The following is a 17,014-nucleotide window of genomic DNA, read 5'->3' as shown; positions in this document are numbered from 1 at the left end:
TTATTTAAAATAGTTAGCGCCATCTTTTGGCCATGAACCTTTTGGTTCTTGAATTCCAGGCAAGAACCGGACGGCACGTTAACAGCTGTGAGCCTGTGAGGCTGTGACCACTGACCAGAAGCGGATCTTGATCGTGAATAACAGTGTGCAGTGTGTGCCAGTACAAAACACCCCCTGATGCGCCGAAAGATGCTTAGATTTTACTACTGTCACATGATAACTTTATTTTTTAATTTTTATGTCCAACGTTATGACTATTCATTTTATTTAAAAAGATTTGTATAAAAAACTTTTAAAAATTAGTCACACGTAAAGTATTATTCATGTTTTATCATTTAGTAAAAATAAAAATATTAATAAAAAAAATTAAATAAGACGAAGAGTCAAAACGTTATATAAAAAATAGTCTTATTTTAGGACCTCACTTCGCTAACACACAAGGAAATATGTGTTTAGATGCAGGAAAAGATGGCCAAGTTATGGCTAAAATCGAGTGGAGTTGTAGCGCTGGCGAAACCCGAGTTGTCCAAACAGAGGGCGCCTAATTCAGTTTACGACCGTTCGGTAGGCTTGTGCAAGAGTTGCGATTTTGCGAAAGGTTGGCGGTGGCTCGTATATGAACGAGAGGGCTCGCAATATCTGGCTAATGGCTGTGCGCATGTGTGTTAGATCGAGTACAACAATATAAATGATGATGCAAGCATACTTTAAAAATTATCACATATCGAGAAGAAAGGAATAAAAAGAGAATAAAAGTGGACTACAGATTTATAACTAACTAAACACAAGCTCCAAGACATTATATATGTATAATGGATGAATCATGCGTTCACTGTGTAGTATATGTTTATTGTAACTATTGTACAAATTGATTCTATATTACTAGTTGGACAGATTTTGGAGCTAATAGTTATCATTTCTAGTGACATTGCTATTATTTGTCGAAAATCACTGTGAAAACAATCTAAAACTAATGAATGATGACTGATATACTAATACTCTCTATGTAAAAACATCATCTTCCGGCATCACAGATGTATCAATATACAATTAAAAAAAACTACAGTGTTCTTTTTTTTACTTAATTCTCAATGTATTTGTTCCCAACTTTCTCAAATCTCATACATGTCTCCCATTTCTTAAACTCAAATGAACTCTAAAAGTAAAAGCATTGTGATAAAAAAAATACCTTTATGTCTCTTTGCTTTATAAAAGAGCAGGACCACAGAGCCTTTTCTCTCTCTCTCTATATATATATATATATATTTCTAGGACAGAGAGTAGGGCCTACTAGTATCTAGCTCTTAAAACCTGCGATGCTAAATTACCGAAATTATAATCTATCAGTTTTATAGTATAAGACTGAGTTTTTATATTAATTATCGTAGCAATCTACATGTATCTAAATTTATTAGCACATATAAATCTAAATAAGATAAAAAATTGAAACGGACCAAAAATATGTCTATGCATTTATGCGCGTGTTTTTAAGTTGTTTTACAAGTACAGCTTCTAAATAAAAGCTCAGGGGTTGTTTAGTTTCTAAAATTTTTTTCTTAAAAACATCACATTAAATATTTGGACATCTAAATAAAACATTAGATATATATAAACACTAAAACTAATTATATAATTATGGAGAAGATAGCGAGACGAATCTTTCGAGTCTAATTAGAACGTGATTAGCCATAAGTGCTACAGTAACCAACATGTGCTAATGATGAATTAATTAAACTCAAAAGATTCCTCTTACGGTTTATAGGCGGAATCTAAAATTTGTTTTATAATTGGACTAAGTTTAATATTTCAAACACATATTTAAAGTTTTGATGTGATGTTTTTTTAAAAATTTTGCGACGACCGACCCCTCAGTGCATCAGTCCAAACTCTAGTACGGCTAGCATCGACCGTCTATTTTACGCAAGAAAAAACACAAGGGTGAGTGACGTCATGACAGTATCCTCCTAGCCCCGGTGCGGTCAAACACACCTGCCCGGGTCCACCAGATTGCATTTGCGTTGCACCCACTGACCCACAGACCCACGTGAGCCGAAACCGGGTGGGCAGGGCCCCTCTCTCTCTCGCCCGCTGTTCCCGCTTCCTACACAGTCACCGTCTCCGCTCCGCCGCCCTCCCCCCTCCCTCCTCCCGCTCGTCGCCTCCCAGTCAAATCCCCACCTCCTCTTCTTCTAGAACCCCCACCGGAATACTGCGCCCGCCGCCGCCTCCCTCCCGGTCAGGCTCCCCGCTCTCTCGAGCACCTCGCTCTCTCTATGTCCCGGTGGGGGTTTTTTTTTTTTTGCTGGTCTCGTCTCTCCGCGGCGGGAGATCGCGGGCTCCGGATCGGGGCCCGTTTCGGGGTTTATTTTCTCCTCCTCCCTCCGCGGAGGGAGAGGAGAGGGTTCGCCGAGTCGGTGTTTTTGTTCTCGTGGATGTTTTGGTTTTATTGGATTTTTGTTTTGTTTTGTTTGGTTGGTTGTTTGCTTCCGCTGTGGTGGAGCTGGGGATGATTTGTGGTAGGGTTTATCGTGTCAACACGCCGGTGGGGCGGGATCTCGCAGTTTCATGTTGATTAGTTCGTTTTTTTTTGCGTGATTTAGATGATCTGGTGCTCGTGGAGGATGAACTGTATGGGTATAGTTTGGGGTTTAGTATTTTCACTCTGTTTTTTTAATAATAGTGCTTAGTTTCTCGGGGATTAGAATAGCGGGTTCGGTGTGTGATTACGCTAGAGGGTACGGTTAAAGGGAAGGTGCCTCGATCAGCAACAGCAATGGCGTTCCTGCTTGTGCTCACATGGCTAGAGGCTGGGTAAGTAGTCGTGCAGTACTTGCTCCGTGTAAACGATCCACCATCTACTGGCAATCTAGCGGATCAGATTTGAGTCCATCTGTTGAGTATTGCAAAGCCATTAGTGCACGGTTCCGATCGTGTTGTGCCAGTGAATGTAACCCATTGTGTATCTGACAATCTGACACGGCATCTTTAGATTTGTGTTAATTGCTCCTGTGGTGGTTGATGAGGCTTAACTGTGCAACATCTCATTTATTTCCATTTTTAGTTGTTAAAAGGATGTATGGGTGATGGCTCGCTAGTGAGTACCTCACCTTCTGCTATAATGAATAGGAGTACTTCGGAACAAAATTTTAAATATACCTCTGAATGACTTGAGCTGTGCATAATATGTGTTGTACTTGTATATTTGATCTCAAGGATTATATGTATTCATGAAATGCTCTAGCAATTGTTATCTGTTTGTCACTAAAGAGCCAAAATTATTGAGATTGCATTTTCGTACGCATGCAAGTTATTGATCTAAACTGCATGTGCTTTGTAAACATTCTTGCATGCTAAAAGAATAAAAGCCATGATAACAAATTTATTATGCATACCGTTTCTTTTAATTTTATAAGGTATATGGGCATAACTGCCAACATTTCCTAGTCACACGATTTCTTGGGGTAAGGTAAATCATAGATCTCAAGTATGTTCTTGTCGTTTTATTCTACTATCATTTTATTTATACTCTGTGTATTTGGCTTGTTAATCTAAATTATTATCCTGGATTTTTCTTTCTTTCTGTTATTTCTAACATGCCTTGTTGACATGCAGGCTGTGCACTGAAGGTTGCTTTCTAGACTGATAAGCTTATCCTGCATCATGGAGAATGGAGAAAAGGATGAGAAAAATGTTTCTGTTACGGAAGAATCTACTAATCCTGAAGAAAAGGATCAAGATGAGGATTTATTGAGGGGAACAGAAATGTTAAATGTAAAAGAAGCAATAAATTCTTCAAATGAGAAATCAGGAAATGATTCGGAAGCACAGATCCATGTGACAGATGATCCAGAAAAGGAGTTAAATGAGAAGAAGAATAAAGAAGGAAGCTCAGTTTCCATGAAACCTACAGATTCAAACCAGATAGAGGAAGAGATTCTTGCTGAAGACAAATCTCAAGAGCCGGTTTTTGATGGAACTGAGGTTCCTGAAATGGAAGATTTGAGGCGTTCGTCCAATCAATCTGCGGAACTTGATTCAGAGGCCTACGGGTCTATACTCAATGAAAGAGCTACTGCAATCAAGAATTTTGTTAAGGAAAAGAGTAACATTGCAGTTTCAACATTTATAAGGCGCCTTTCTGGAAAAAAGGACGAGAATGAATCTTCTGTTGAAGATTTCAAGAATGAAGGTTCAGAAAGCATCAACAGTAGCAGTATTGTCTCAGATGCTGAACCTAAATCAAAAGAGGCACAACATAAATTTGAGGAGAGAACTACATGGAATCCACTCAACTTGATTAAAATCGGACGAGATTTTGACACTTTCATGACTGGGGAACATGAGCATGAGAATGTGCCGGATTTGATAGAGCAACCAACAGGGAAGGGAAGAGTTATTGTATACACAAAACTGGGGTGTGAAGATTGCAAAATGATTCGCTTATTCATGCGTCAGAAAAAGCTCAAGTATGTTGAGATCAACATTGACATATTCCCCAGTAGAAAGATGGAACTAGAAAATAGTACCGGGTCATCCACAGTACCAAAAGTGTATTTCAATGACTTGCTGATTGGAGGGTTAACTGAATTGAAGAAAATGGAGGAGTCTGGCATTCTTGATGACAGAACTGATGCTCTTTTCAAAGACGAACCCTCATCTGCTGCTCCATTGCCTCCCTTGCCTGGAGAAGATGATGAATCCAGTAGTGGGAAGATAGATGAGTTGGCAACCATTGTCAGAAAGATGAGAGAGTCAATCACTCTGAAGGACAGATTTTACAAAATGAGAAGATTTAGCAGTTGCTTTCTTGGTAGTGAATCTGTAGATTTCATATCAGAAGATCAATATTTGGAGAGAGATGAGGTATGATAGCTAATGCTGCTTGTTGATAATCCTAAAAGCATGCTGTATGCAGTACTGTCAGCTGCTATGGCTCTGAAATAACATTCTACCCCTTTTTCAGTTGTCCCTTGATGGAAAAAATGTATACTCATAGCTGTACCTTTGAAAATGACTTACACTTTGGAAAGTAAAATATCCATTTTATTTTGGTCCTAAGAACATAGTATATCTTTAAAAGAAAAGAAAGGAAATTTAGTTTGGTTCATTTTTTTTTAAAAAACTCACGGATATGCATCTTCCATGTAGGCAGTGGAATTTGGAAGAAAGCTTGCAAACAAACATTTCTTTCGCCATGTTCTAGAGTAAGTTTTGGAAATTGTCTTATAGCATTCTCGTTTTATTTTTCATCCATACATATCAATTTGATGTGTTTACATCTGGCATCCTGGCTTTTCAGTGAGAATGTCTTTGAAGATGGAAATCACTTATATCGCTTCCTGGATAATGATCCCATAATTATGAATCAGTGCTACAACATCCCTAAGGGTATCATTGATGTTGAACCAAAACCCATTGTTGAAGTTGCGTCAAGATTGAGAAAGTTGTCTCAAGCCATATTTGAAGCTTATGTATCTGAAGATGGTAAACATGTTGATTACAGAAGCATCCAGGGCTGTGAAGAATTTAAAAGGTTAGTGCCTAGAACTAACTATTTGCTCGTTTGCCAAAGTATACTGCATAATCAGTGTATTTCTTGCCAGCAGATACTACTGTGAACTGTTGTATTGCACTAGTTATGACTAATTTTACTTGATACAGATGTTTAGGTACATAATGTGATGCATATGAGCTCATTTTTACAATATTCTGTTGTATATAAATATAATGTATTTCTGTTATTGTAGTTGTCCTGTTGTCATGGTTGATGGGTGTGCTGTACTAACTCACATTTCTTGCATAGGTATGTTAGAACAACTGAGGAGCTCCAGAGGGTGGAAATCCATGAGTTGTCACGGGAAGAAAAGCTTGCTTTCTTCATAAATCTCTACAATATGATGGCTATCCATGCATTGGTGACATGCGGTCACCCTGCTGGACCATTGGACAGGAGAAAGTTCTTTGGAGATTTTAAGTATGTCATTGGTGGATGTGCTTATTCACTGTCAGCTATTGAAAATGGCATACTGCGTGGTAACCAAAGGCCACCATACAACCTTGCCAAGCCTTTTGGACAGAAAGACCAACGATCCAAGGTGAACAAAGCAGACCCCAGCCAAAATAAGGGGAAACAGATTTCTCTAATACAATTCTTTGTTTGCCCCTATGTGTCATGAATAATATTTGGATTCCTTTTAAAGCTGTTGTCTGATATACTTTTGTTATACCAATCAATGCTACTTAGTTCTACAACTGCCTCCATAATAGATATGTCCAGAAAATGTGTATCAGCTATTATGCTCTGGAATTGCTTTTCCTGTCTAAAGTCTTGATTAGGTTGTATTTTGCAGTTTTTGCTAGGTAGGCAGCTGAAGGGGAATATGTGCTATGTCAATGTCAAAATCACAGAAATGACACATCATCATGGCAAAATTTTCAATCATTTATCCCTTGATCTTCTGGTCAAAAAAAAGAAAAGAAAGCATTTGTTTCGTATAAACATGTATTTTTTGTTATTTATCTGTTGGTTTGAGGGTATATAATTCTGCGAGTATTGTTGAGCGCTGTCTAGCTGTGGATTGTGGAATTATTGCTTGAAATGTTTTTATAGTGGATAGCATCTATGGGGCACAACACGCTCTGCTATATTTGCAGAAATATATTCCCTTTTAATTTTCTTGAGGATGAGTTGAACAAAACCTACCTACTATGTACGCCTAACATGGTACATTGTGACCACTAATCCAGCATGCACATTTTTATCCTTAATAATCAGCTAATGAAGACCTTGGGTATTTAGAGTCTCATTATTACTTGATGAAAAGAATATAAGTATATTTTGATTATTATCTTTGACTCTGTGTGATTCTGTAAATCATATTTGGGATGTTTTTTCAGAAAAGGGAAAAGGCTGTTTATAGAAACTGCCTGCTAACTGTAATGATTTTTTTTGGCAAAAGACAATTGTACGTAGTGGTCAGCCCTTACTGTAGCTGCAATATAGTATGGGTTACCTCTGATTAATCAGCCTCTATTCACTGGTTACATGCACGAATATTGGCTTTGGCAGCATTCTATTGAAGTGTTTTCTGTTATTCTACTAATTAATTCACGAATCTTACATGGCACACATGAGTTTGCACGAATGCTCATTTTGTAATTATTCACCCTTTTGTCCCTTGTCCATAATTTGTAGGTGGCCCTTCCATACCCTGAACCTCTTGTTCACTTTGCTTTGGTATGTGGCGCCAAATCTGGACCTGCCCTCAGGTGTTACTCGCCAGGAAACATCGATAAAGAACTAGTGGAAGCTGCACGTGATTTCCTAAGACATGGAGGAATTGTTGTTGATCCTGAAGCAAAGGTTGCATCTGTAAGCAAGATTTTGCGATGGTAAGAACATTATTACTCTTGCTTCACCAATAGGGCCTTCAGAGTTTTGAGTGCTTTCTTATTAGTGTACTGGCTACCACACCAAAAAATGTCACCAAAATGTACAGCTGAAACTGAACAACAACGAATTTTATGTTAGGGTTTAGGGAATTTATATTTTTTTTCAGTCTAGTTGGAGAGAAAATCTAGGTAACATTTGTACCACTAAAGTTGTTAACCCTGCATGGAAGTGGATCTGCTTGATGGTTACCCCAGCAGCAAAACCGGCAACAGCTGTTAATTACCTAGCTTAGCAGTAAACCCTAGCATAGATCTGAGCCACCTGAAAAAAATTGAAATACTATAGTTTCCGCATTTTACTACAAGGTCTAGTCTCCAGTGTGTCTTTGTGGAAGGTACGGAGACCATTGAAGATTAGGTTTCCGAGCTTGAGCACCTGGGACGCTGATTTTTCTCTCATTTTCATCAGTAAATCAATTTGGAGCGTGGAAGTTTTGAACAAAACTTTAGATGATATTTATATGGCCTGGATATAATGAAAACAAAACAATTGTTTCTCTGATCGGCTCTTGGTATAAATTGGTTATGATATTCAACTCTTTAGATAATGGATATCAACCCGCCTTCTACATCTCACATGGATACAGCTAAGGATATGATATGTATGGTGAATAATGCCCCCAAAATGGGCCCTTGTAGCTCTCGTATAGTACTCCCTGCATTTTAAAATTTAGGGTGTATTTTGTTTCGTTAGGACTAGGACAAGAATTTGATCAACTATTATTCTATTAGAATATACTTTTAGTGACACAAAATTGATGTTATTAGATTCGTGTTAGAAAATACTTTCTTGCAATTATACTTTGTGCCACATAAGCAATATATTAATAAAGTATTTTTTGGTTAAAGTCTCACTTTAATGAAACGAAATATGCCTTATATTTTGGAATGGAGGGAGTACATGAGCAATAATAATGAATGAGTGCCTAATCAATTTATGAAAACTCTGAGATGCATACTTTTTTCCATTTTATTACATGACAATACCTCCGGTTGCAAATATTTGATGCTAACCAATGTCAAACAATAAAATGTGGAGTACATCATAATTCGGCATGCGATTGGGGAACTTGTGGCAACTGTAAATAAATGCTTGGTTACTCTTACCTGATGGAATTACTGTAGTAGCAAATAATTGAAAGAAGAAAAATAAAAAGCCAACATATATGTTATGGTGACATCATTATAGTTGGACTAGTGCTAATAAGAATCTGTCATCTGAAGCTCATTTGGTAAACAATTTTCAGGTATAGCACAGACTTTGGTAAGAATGAGACAGAAGTGCTGAAGCATGCGGCAAATTATCTGGAACCAGCAGAGTCAGAGCAATTCCTAGAGATTCTTGCTAACACTCAACTGAAAGTCTTGTATCAACCCTATGACTGGAGCTTAAACATTTAGCTGCAGGACTGCAGTCATGGTATTCACACAGATGTTTAGGTATGCTTGAATGCCTGTCCCAGATACTCGTAGAAGGTCGCGACTTTGCTACCCCCAGAATTCTCTCATATTTTTTTTTTGTGGTGGCACAAAGAACGAATGCCAATTCAAGTCTTCCGTTCACGGGACTAAATGTGTGTGCCTTCCTCATTTCGTCTTTTATGTTTTGATTCTTTTAAATGTCAAAGATTGTTAAGCTTGATCAAATTTAGGCCCCTTTTAGTTCTCAAAATTTTTTATATCACATCGGATCTTTAGACATATATATAAGCATTAAATATAGCTAATAATAACTAATTATATAGTTTAAAAGTAATTTGCGAGACAAACATTTTAATTCTAATTAATTTATGATTAGCTATAACTATCGTAATACTTACATGTGCTAATAACAAATTAATTAAACTTAAAAATTTTGTCTCGTGGTTTCCTGGCATCCTATATAATTAGTTAGTCTTTCGATATCTGGTTAAACATCTGACGTAATATCTAACCCAAAAATCTTTTGCGAACTAAACCTCTTTGAGAAAAATACAATAACATTTTTAATATAAAATAATATATTATTAAGATATATTTAATATTATATTTAATAAAGCTAGTTTGATGTGATGCTATAGGTGTTATATTTTCAGTAAACTCGGTCCTTAAAATATGAGTTTAGAAAAAAATAAAACGTCTTATAATATATAAAAAACGAATGGGTATTGCTAATGTTCAGCTAGTGTAGTCCACGAATATGCTCCTGATGACTACGAGCACGATGCATTGTCAGACAGGTATCGGTGTTTCAGAAAAACAAAATGATTATTTACAAATAAAACTTGTATATAGGTATTTTTTAATGATCTAAAAGTCAATGCTGAAAAATAAACTTCGATGAAAAAAAATCCTAAAATTAACTCTAAATTTAAAATTATAAATTCAAATCTTAACGTATAAGCTAAGGGAAAGCGAAAAGATAAATGTGATCAAAACAAGGCAAAAAGGACAAATTATTCTAACCACATGCGGCAAACCAAACCCTCGGATGTTTTCATCCACCTCTGAAACCAGAACTGTACAGAATTTACATGCGACATGCATGTGATATACAACTATGTATATATGTAGCAGCAACCGAGAAAATAACATCTCGACATTTACGCTCCAGTATGTAGAAGCAAAAGCAGTAGCAGAACTCGTTTCTCGTATCCTAATCACGTCTAAATCACAGCGGTACCTCAAGCATCTAGGTCTCTCCATTGCGGCATTGCCTCCTGCACACTTTGTACTCATTACAACGGTTCACGGCCGAGAGGCTCCCTGTGAACGCTCCACAAGAAAACTTCACCATCACAAGCGCTAAAACTGCTAATCACATTCTCCCTAAGTTTCGAAGAATAAGTCCATGAATCGACGATCGTTAAAATGAAATCGTAATCGCTGTGAACTTGGCACCAATGTACACGTTGCAGCTTGCATCGACGTCAAAGTATTGTGCATCCACATCTGTTACTGTTCTGCCCAGTGGGCGAGGGCGCTTTCGACGGCCGCTTCTCTGGATAAACAAGATAGCAGATTGTAAGGAACATATGGGATGGAAGTAAAGATGCAATGCGCCAATGCATGATTCTACTAATGTAAGAGCATTGTCTGTACTGCAATATGAATGTCATGAAATTGTCTTTCTGACGACAATGAACAATGATGCACTCTGAATTCTCAGGATAAAAGTACAAATTTACAACGAGTAACTGCTCACTAGACAAAATGCATCAAAGTAACAGTTTAACAGTACTGATCTCTAACAAGAAGAGGGATTTCTCAAAGATTTATCACAAGTTACACGTGTTCCAAATATGCCATCATACACTAAAAAAATTAAATCATATTACTGATTAGAACTGCCAGGATAACCATGTTATTATAATTTGACTAGGACAAAACACCAAATTTCGCCAAATCTGACTTTCCCTTCCTTATCAACCTTGCACATACCAGTTCAGGACTAACTGCACTTCTGTTTGGGTATTTGACAAGCAGCTTATGATGATCAACAAAGGCCAGAAAGTTTTTTTGTTTTTATTCTTTTTTATGAAAACTGTGCATCACCTACATCGTGTAACATCATTTGAACTAAATGCTGGCGTCCAACCACATGTGATCTTCTTTATTCAGAGGGGGGATGAAAGCACGGCAATCATAAACTGCAAGCTCAGTCAAATCCAAAAGTTGCTAGTAGGCCCCAAGAATGAACCAACGTGTGCAGCATATGAGAAAGTGTACACCTACAGCCTACAGATATAACACTTCATAAACTCCCCTACCTCTTGAGGACTGAAACTACAACTACGAACGTCAGGATGAGACAAGGGGCACACAGTAATGATTTCTATTTGAGATGCACTGGTATCAAACATATCTGGGAAATAACTTTATTAATAATTAAGAAGAAAAATATATTACCACTTTTATCAGCTCGCTGAGGGCGCACAACAACATGCATTGTGATCACACCTCCTGGAGCTTCTGCTGCTGGGACTCGAGAGTCTCCGAGAGTTCTGTTATTCTCTAGTATTCTTCCAGAATTGATTATTGTTATTTCATTAACTGTTTTTGGAATTATTTCTTTATCTGTCAACAAACATTACAAGGAAAAAATGTTAAGACAATGAACAAAGTATACCACATAGCGCTTCTGAAAGACTGAAATAGCTGAAGGCAATAGTAAGAGAGAATGATGCAAATGTGGAACTTGCAGAACAAGAATAACAGATTCCTGAGAATTGTAAGAGAATAAACCCTAAAACTCAAGGAAAACTCTCCCACTGAAGCATGCTCTGATATATGGCACAAAAGTAGAAAAAAAATAATATACTTATACATTCTATTGATCCTGTCATCAAATGATGTATCACTGAACGTAGATAGAGGAGCTTGTTGCCACCACTTACTTATTTCTTGTGTAATATATTTCGAGCAAACATGGCCATAGGTCCATATACACAAAAGCAATCTAGTGCTTGTCTAGTTACCAGACAATCAGTTGGTGAAATAGCAGCCACACAGCCAAAATAAGTAAAATGCAGCTTGTGTTGCTTGTACTTGGCACTTTCTATGTGCCCACTTGTTTATTGTGGTCCAGGGTATAATGACATTCCTAAATGCACTCCACGTTTACAGCTAAAAGCTTAACCCAATTATCATGGCCATCCTAAACAGATTCACCAAAGCACTGACTGGCCTAAAACTCACTTGTCCAGAACTCACTCTGGACCACCAAACTGGGATGGTGATCCAAGAACGCCAGAGACAGAAATGGTCCTTCCATCACATGTTTCCACATTAATAATTTCATAGCAATTACAGCTCTATTCAATCCCAAGATACAGAAATCCAAAATAATTTCATAGCACTAGCAATTGCAGCTCTATTCAATCCCATAGCACTAACAATTACAAAACGAGCATATGCTTTCCTCTTTAAGTAATTACAAAACGAGCATATGCTTTCCTCTTTAAGTACTGAGACCAAGGGGGAAATTCCAAGAAGAGCATAATAACTGACACGAACTTGATACATACATGCTTCCATGTTTGCTACTACGGGTAAGGACACGTCTAAAAGAATCAATCAATACTTGCTTCATTTGTCCAGGCATTCCAAAATCGCACGAGCAATTTCACTCGAAACGAAATATCGCGTTAGCAAGCAGGAACTAGTACACCTACCCAGAGCAAGAACAGAGCAAGCTCGCAATCCACAGAACAACCTGATCCGAAATTAGTAGCAAGAACAACTCCCCCATCCGAACCCGACATCAACTTGCGGCAAGAAAATCGCGACAACACACACTGCTGCTGCCCAGCGCGAGACCTATTTTCAGCAATCCCCTGAAGTCAGAACAACCCGATCAGAAATTGGCGGCTTATCACCACACCGAGAGCAAGAACAACTCCCAAATCCCAACACGACACCAGGAAACTCGCGACCAGACCACGCTTCATGGCGACCTAACAAGCAACCTCCCGAAAAAGAAAGACACGCAGCCGCAGCCGCAGCCGGACACAGAGAGAGAGAGAGAGAGAGAGAGAGAGAGAGAGAGAGCAGAGAAGGAAGGAAATGGTCGGGATCGATTAGGGGTCCCGTCTCACTCACCCTGCGGCCACCGAGCGAGGATGAACTCCTTGAGCGCGGTTACGGCGGTGGCCGGGTCGTGCCTGCTGGGCCCGATGTCGCTGCCGTCGAACAGCCGGAACCTCACCTCGATCCCATCCCCCCCGCCGCCGGCCGTCTCCCCCTCCCCGGTAGACATATCGCCTCCCACCGCCCCCACCAACCCCTCCTCCTCTCTCCTCCTCCGGTCCTACCAAGATCCCACCAACCAACCACAACACCGCCCGCCGCCGCAGGAGGACGAGGAAAGCTGCGGCGGGGAGTGGAGGCCGGGCAGGAGCTGGACGCGGATCCCCCGCGAAGGTTCGGGCCCGCGCGCTGCGGACGACGCGAGGCGATTGCTTCGGTTTTCCTTTCGAAGATTCTTCTCCTCCTCCTCGCTTCTTCCTCCGTGAGGCGAGAGCAAAAGCGGCGAGGCGGAGGGCGAGAGAGAGGAGTGGGATTCTTCTTCGGTGGTGTGCGTCTTTTTTGCGGATTCACCCTCGATGGGCTCGGTGTTTATGCTCCCAGGACGCGTTCAGCCGCGGGCGACAGCTGTCACCGTGTGCCGCCGGCCGTGAAAAAGTTGTGCAGGTGCAGACGTGGCATGTACCGTGGTGCGCAGCAGCAGTTCTTTGGTAGACGTTGTGTTGGTTGTGTTGACATAAGTCGAGGGTCAGGTGAGGTGTAATACGTGCGCGTGCTGTACCACGCGATCGTTTTACGTAGATACGTAGATGTATATTTATACGTAGGGCGGAAACAGGATGTCTAGACGTATATGGCTCAAAGTAAAGACAAGAACTATCTATGAAAATTCATTCAACTAAGTACAGCGACAGTAAAAAAAATACAAGGCTGAACTAAAATTTTATTAGCATACCTAGTGGGATATATCTCCAATTCTTCATTAAAAAATTGGTAAGAAACTAAGAAAGAAAATGGGTAAAAATTAAGAAAGAAAAAAATTACTTGTAGTCTCCTGTTACGTAGATCGGGCCTTCAGGCTTTAGTGAAGACAAATTTGTGGTTGGCTGGCGGCGACGAGCACTACGTCGAATGTCCTGGCTTCAACCCCGCCCTCCCTTTAGCGTTGGCTGTCGCGTCCCTCCGCCTCAGCCTCGCACCCTCACCGGTGTCGCCGCCTCGTGGTTGCGACTCGCGAGCTCCACCTGCCAGGCCGCCACACTGGTCGTCTGCCGCTGGCTCGCCACACCGCCGCGCACCACCCCCTCCTGCTGCCGTAGTGCCGCCGACCCGTCATCCGCCACTGTCGTCCGTACGGCGGCAGGCAACCAGGAGAGAGTGAGAGAGAGGGGGAGATTGGAGGAGGCGGTGAGAGAGGCTAAAGAGTGAGGGCTAGGGTTAGTTAGGTTATTCTTTGTTAGGCTATTGGGTTGCTTGGTGCTTATTGGGATTTGACAATTTGTAATTAGGCTTTGAAAGGCTTTATATGGGGCTGACTCAACCAAGTAGGGCTGAACTATTGGTTTTTTATTTTTTTAGAAAATATATAGGTACTAGTAAACTAAAAAAAATTCAAGAGTGGGGCTGGAGCCAAGCTGCCACAGGCCTAATTCCGCCTCTATTTATACGTGTGTGTATATAAATGCTAGGCATATAAATTTTATATATATAAACTTTAGACATATAAACTTATATATATTTATACATGCAAACTTTTATACATACAAATATTATATATACACAAAATATTATAGATATATACTTATGAACTACGTATACATAAATGAAAAATACTTCACATGGAGTGTCGCACGCTCCCTGCACGCGCGAGTGATCGCTTATTAGCCTTTTCCTGCCGAGGCACGTCGGTTGGGTGTGATTTATGTGTAGATATTTTTCACGATTATACGGGACATGTACGTATATACGTTCTATATATCTACGTACCATAAACACATGGATAAACTTATAAACTATATGATTCATTTCGTGAGAATTTCTTGTTCGTCGTTAAAAATTACTGTCCGGTTTTGTGAATTTTGCTACCTTAATATGCCTCTAGACCATACATTGTTAGTACTATATCAGTTTATTTTATAGCTAGTATCATGTATGACGCTGATTCTTGCCTTCAAGAAGCAGTGGGTTAAAATTTTATAGAGTCTAAAGTTAAAATTATATGATAGCTTTAGTGGTGAAAGAACACGTCTTAGCTCATTACCATTAGGTTTTTCTCATAAATGTTGATTCTATCTCTGTGATCTTTGTTAAATATCTTCTCCATTGTTTTTTCTAACTACTCTATCTATCCTAATTGGTAGCGAATGTGGTAACCACAACGGTATTCATGGAGATGTCTCAAGCACATACATATTCTCACAGCTGGAAACAGATTCTCTAGCTTACTGTGTTCTCTAACTTTGTGAATAATATAACTTATTTCTTTATGAACTCATATAGTAGAGAGTACGTTGTCCGTTAAGGAGGACTCATCCATCCTCACCACGGTGATTTGACCAACTGCGACCCCGTTTGTTCTCCCTCTTGCTAACTCAGATTCTCTCGTTTTTGACGCGCATGTATTCTGAACTGTGTTTTTTAATATTTTTTTATAGAAAAGTTGCTTTAAAAAACATATTTATCTATTTTTCAGTTTTTTTATAACTAATAACTAATTAATTATGTATTAATCTGTTATTACTTTTTCACGTTGGATATCTAACCCACAGCCGAAGGCAGCCTGCCTAACTGCAGCAAGCGACATCCTCCTAGCTGAGTTCCTACGTACTCCCAGAACCCAGCTGTGAGATCGGCGGCGAGGCACAAGATACGTACACCGCCGACGCCCTTTTCTTCGTAGATTTTAGCTGTCATGCCGCATCCGCTCCTCCCTTCCTGGCTCGATGGAGCTGTCACGCAGCGGCCTGGTTAATTACTGGACGGCTAGCGTTACCACATTCTTCACAAAGCAAGTACGTGGTGATGCCATGCATGCAATGTAATGAAACCAGTTTCAATTTTTCATACACACAACAAAAAAAGTAGCAAATGGAAGATTAACGTTCGAATTGACGATGCAGCCTTCAGCCTTATAGTTGTTGGAGCTGTAGTTCAATTCTCACGTGTGTGAGCTACTCTCACGGTGATGTTCAGATGCTCGAGCTCTACGTACCCACACTTAGGGCTGGATAACGAGCCAGCTCGGCTCGGCTCGGTCCAGCTCGTTAAGATAACGAGCTGGCGCGGCTCGGCTCGTTATCGTAACGAGCTAAAAACCCAGCTCAACTCAGCTCGTTATAAAGCTCGAGCTGGCTCATTAGGCTCGTGAGCCATGTATAAAAAGTTAACCTAAATAATTTTTCAATAGGTCATATAAGCAAATTTTCATTTCAAACATGCAAATCATATGAAATTGTATTTAAATATTAAAGTTTGAACCAATAAATCACATGGTGAACCTATAAAGTACTGAACACATGTATTCCAAGGTGAAATCAATGAACGCCGGTGAATCTTGTGTCTTTGGTCTAGCTCGTTAGGCTCGCGAGCAGCTCACGAGCCAGCTCGAGCTGGCTCGTTATCTCTAACGAGCTAAAATGCTAGCTCGGCTCGTTAGAAAAATGAAACGAGCCGAGTCGAGCCGAGCCGAGTTTGTCACGAGTCGAGCGAGCTAACGAGCCACGAGCTTTCTGTCCACCCCTACCCACACTACCGTACACTCATCATGCTCATGTTCAAATAACATCGTATAGTAGCACTATCTATGAGTGTGATAGACTAGACCTAGTGTTCAACTACAACTTCGAGATAGAAACCACCTTTATGACTTGCTAGCGTCAAAGTAGGAGTTGCCTAGCTCAGTTCTGCCAAGCTTGTCAAGAATAACCATGGTCATTTTCTGCTTATTTGTTATTATTTATTCTCCTTGAGAAATAAAGAACGGTTAACCCATTCAATCTACTTACCCAACCTATCCTACGCTGGCTTTTGTGGGCTTATTTGGGTTAGCATTGAAAAC

At 39.8% G+C, this 17,014-nt stretch overlaps 2 protein-coding genes across 2 annotated transcripts; one reads left to right on the top strand and one right to left on the bottom strand.

Annotated features, from left to right (window-relative positions):
- The first annotated feature begins 2,127 nt into the window (after positions 1 to 2,127).
- On the top strand, positions 2,128 to 9,021 carry LOC102721085. Its single transcript, XM_006655864.3, has 7 exons — positions 2,128 to 2,235; positions 3,613 to 4,863; positions 5,149 to 5,204; positions 5,300 to 5,533; positions 5,804 to 6,095; positions 7,196 to 7,392; positions 8,700 to 9,021. Exons 2-7 carry the CDS (start codon positions 3,661 to 3,663, stop codon positions 8,851 to 8,853), a joined length of 2,136 nt encoding a protein of 711 aa, XP_006655927.1. The 5' UTR covers positions 2,128 to 2,235; positions 3,613 to 3,660; the 3' UTR covers positions 8,854 to 9,021.
- Positions 9,022 to 10,000: 979 nt separating this feature from the next.
- Positions 10,001 to 13,647, bottom strand: LOC102720803 (membrane-anchored ubiquitin-fold protein 3-like). Its single transcript, XM_006655863.3, has 3 exons — positions 13,033 to 13,647; positions 11,341 to 11,508; positions 10,001 to 10,432 (listed from the first exon to the last, which is right to left on the bottom strand). Exons 1-3 carry the CDS (start codon positions 13,187 to 13,189, stop codon positions 10,362 to 10,364), a joined length of 396 nt encoding a protein of 131 aa, XP_006655926.1. The 5' UTR covers positions 13,190 to 13,647; the 3' UTR covers positions 10,001 to 10,361.
- Between the last annotated feature and the right edge of the window lie 3,367 nt (positions 13,648 to 17,014).

Source organism: Oryza brachyantha, chromosome 6 (assembly GCF_000231095.2).
Source record: "Oryza brachyantha chromosome 6, ObraRS2, whole genome shotgun sequence".
Lineage (NCBI taxonomy): Eukaryota > Viridiplantae > Streptophyta > Magnoliopsida > Poales > Poaceae > Oryza > Oryza brachyantha.
The sequence above is the reverse complement of the archived record's forward strand: the minus strand, read 5'-3'. Positions and strand labels throughout refer to the sequence as shown.

What these genes read in the sequence shown, in the direction of transcription:
- LOC102721085 (XM_006655864.3), top strand. Translation starts at nt 3,661, where the DNA reads ATGGAGAATGGAGAAAAGGATGAGAAAAATGTTTCTGTTACGGAAGAA. An exon ending in AATATTTGGAGAGAGATGAG is followed by an intron (nt 4,864 to 5,148) that starts GTATGATAGCTA and finishes TCTTCCATGTAG; the next exon opens with GCAGTGGAATTTGGAAGAAA. An exon ending in GTAAGCAAGATTTTGCGATG is followed by an intron (nt 7,393 to 8,699) that starts GTAAGAACATTA and finishes AACAATTTTCAG; the next exon opens with GTATAGCACAGACTTTGGTA.
- LOC102720803 (XM_006655863.3), bottom strand. Translation starts at nt 13,189, where the DNA reads ATGTCTACCGGGGAGGGGGAGACGGCCGGCGGCGGGGGGGATGGGATC. An exon ending in CCTCGCTCGGTGGCCGCAGG is followed by an intron (nt 11,509 to 13,032) that starts GTGAGTGAGACG and finishes GTTTGTTGACAG; the next exon opens with ATAAAGAAATAATTCCAAAA. An exon ending in TCAGCGAGCTGATAAAAGTG is followed by an intron (nt 10,433 to 11,340) that starts GTAATATATTTT and finishes TTGTTTATCCAG; the next exon opens with AGAAGCGGCCGTCGAAAGCG.